Raw genomic sequence first — 2,500 nt, forward strand, 5'->3', positions numbered from 1 at the left:
CAGAATAGAAGGCAGAGATGAGAGATTCCCATTCTGAGATTCCCTTAATTTAAGTGCTAGTAGTACTGATTGAGTGGCACGTCGGTATAATACATGGTATAGGAGAATGTTAAAAATCCATTGACGGTATTATTGTTAGATAAGATATTAAATGTCCTTATTGAATTATCTGCCCAGAGAAGAGACATATTTAAGAATTAACGTTTATGCTAACGAAAACAAATAATTCCAGTTATTGGAAGAATGTTCCTTGCAAGTTGGAAGAAATTCTTTGCCAATGATATCAGTTTACATATAGGCTTGTTGGAGGTAACATTTTTAACAAGAGAATGTCACACTTTTTTTAAATAATAAAAAACATGTTGGAGGAATCGGAACGGAATTCAATAGGATTGAAGATACCATGCACAGGAAGCTGTCGGCAGGGTTTTGCATTGTTATCGCACCGCAACAGTACGACGAAGGCAGTTGCCCAGGTTATGCCTACTGTAGGATACGCATACGGAAGAGAGAAAAGAGTTACAGACAGATAGTACTCACGATCATGCTCCGTGCAAGCTAAAGTCAAAGGGAAGAAAAGCTTATTTTTGTTTCCGTTCGCTTTCCGATGTCGATTGATCAAATTGGTCACATAGCCTCACAAAGTGTACCTTAGCGGTTAGTACAAAGAGACGCATTGGAGAGCGTGTCTGTGCGACAGTGACTGATGTGGTTTGTGGTGGTTTGGTGGTTTGGTGGTTTGGATGTTGGTATCTATTGCGTGTTGTAGCGTACTGTTTGCTGATGCATTGTCGCGAGACACTAAATTATTTCGCTGTGACAGGTTTCCATAAATCACCTTCGGTAAGTATCGATTGATGGGATGTCGATTGGTCAATGTGTTAAAAGACCATCCACGGTAGAACTGACTTGAATCATATTATACGATTTTACTTCTACTTCAGTATGTGCTACAAAATCATTCAATGCTTGGTGATCAAAAGTAAGTACATATCAATGTATGGCAGACGGTCAGTCTGCCAAAAGTACCTGGTTTCAAATAGTCAAACAACAGTTTGGTATATTGATTTAAGATTCACCAACCAAGTAATCGCAAGTAATGCATACATCAATCGAAAACGAAACGTATTTTCTTCTTTGCTGCTCGAGACGAACAGAAACACATAAATAAACTTTCACAGAAAATAAAACCAAGCAAGCACGTTTTAAGGTCAAACATATGTTTTGAACGATCGAGCGAATAGGTAACTTGTTCATTCATCTAAAAATTTTGTATCGGCGAGTATAAGGAAAAGTTACGATCAGCCGACGAGTCAACATACAATCAAACCAAACACACGGGCTAGCAAAAAACGCCACAAAATAATTTTCAAAGCAACACGATAGTATTGAAAGAAATGTTAGAGGTGGTGTAAAGCGCCAGGAAAGGAGTCAAGTTGATTAAAAAGCACCAGCATCGACAGAGTGTTAATTTGACTTATAAACAATAAACCTATCACCAAATGAGTTTGTACAACAATCGTATTCATTTGACCGTATTTTGATAACAACCTATCAGCGAATTTCCAAGAGACAATGTATAGATTAAAAGCAGTTGTGCAAAGAAGCGCTCAGTAGTAGCAAAAAAAGCTACGAATGGAACATTGATGAGATGGATAATCTGTTCGACGTGCTGGTTCATGAAAGAACGTACAAGTTTACTAAAAAAATATCACATTGGATAAAGAGAAATGGCCATCTTCTACTCGATACAATGTGTAGTCGTATGAGTACTATTCCCAGCGTTCTTTTCAATACCAATATCTAGGCGCATTCAACTGCAATCAAAGGTTGAGAATATGATATTCCCATTTGTTGATGAAAAACATCTAAAACTTCATACAATTGCCAATTGGCGCAGGATACTATTAATTAGAAGTCAGTTACGAATGCGGCAACCACACGGGAAATGGACGGTACATCACATCCATTGCAAAAAGTCTGAACAGCCAAAAACCAAACACAAACCTACCCTTCATTGTAATAGTAGCTCTCTGAGGAACAAAAAAAAAACTTCCATTTCCGTGTCAAAAAAGAAACAACATTTTATGTAGCTTCGGAGAGGGCTGGTTTCCCATCAGCACATCCCATTCAGCTATGGTAGGAATGTGTTTCATGCGAAAACTCAACAAAAAAAAATGCCTGGTCACTAAATGTCAACAGGTGCCTCTACAGGTGGCCATTGATGCCTGAGCCTTGTGCTCTCGATCTCTTTATTTCTCGTGTGCGTCAACATGCTGAGTTCTCCGAGCGAAACCGAGTTTTGCCCTAGGGGTGAAAAGCTGATGCATTAGCTGCAGCTGGTGGAAAAGCTTTGGTGAGTGTTTTTGCTTTATCGCCAGACGTTGTGCGCTGCTTTGTGCACAGAGAGAATCGCTGATGAGCCTTGTCGCAAAATGACGATCGGGAGATTATCAGAACAGATGGGAGAAGGATGTTTGAAGTTTTTTCTTTCGTTCGA

At 39.2% G+C, this 2,500-nt stretch overlaps 1 protein-coding gene across 3 annotated transcripts in view; it reads right to left on the reverse strand.

The window, feature by feature from the left end:
- Nucleotides 1–2,500, reverse strand: part of LOC125957183 (SCY1-like protein 2) — a 53,601-nt gene that overhangs the window by 12,463 nt on the left and 38,638 nt on the right. The window contains exon 17 of one of the 3 annotated variants that reach the window (XM_049689692.1): nt 471–558. The exons of the other annotated variants lie outside the window; for them this stretch is intronic. Within the exon in view, the coding sequence (XP_049545649.1) occupies nt 520–558 (39 nt within the window). The 3' untranslated portion in view covers nt 471–519. Of the gene's footprint in view, nt 1–470; nt 559–2,500 lie in introns of those variants that run through there. 3 annotated transcript variants of the gene reach the window in all.

The sequence above is a fragment of the Anopheles darlingi genome, chromosome 3, assembly GCF_943734745.1.
Source record: "Anopheles darlingi chromosome 3, idAnoDarlMG_H_01, whole genome shotgun sequence".
NCBI lineage: Eukaryota > Metazoa > Arthropoda > Insecta > Diptera > Culicidae > Anopheles > Anopheles darlingi.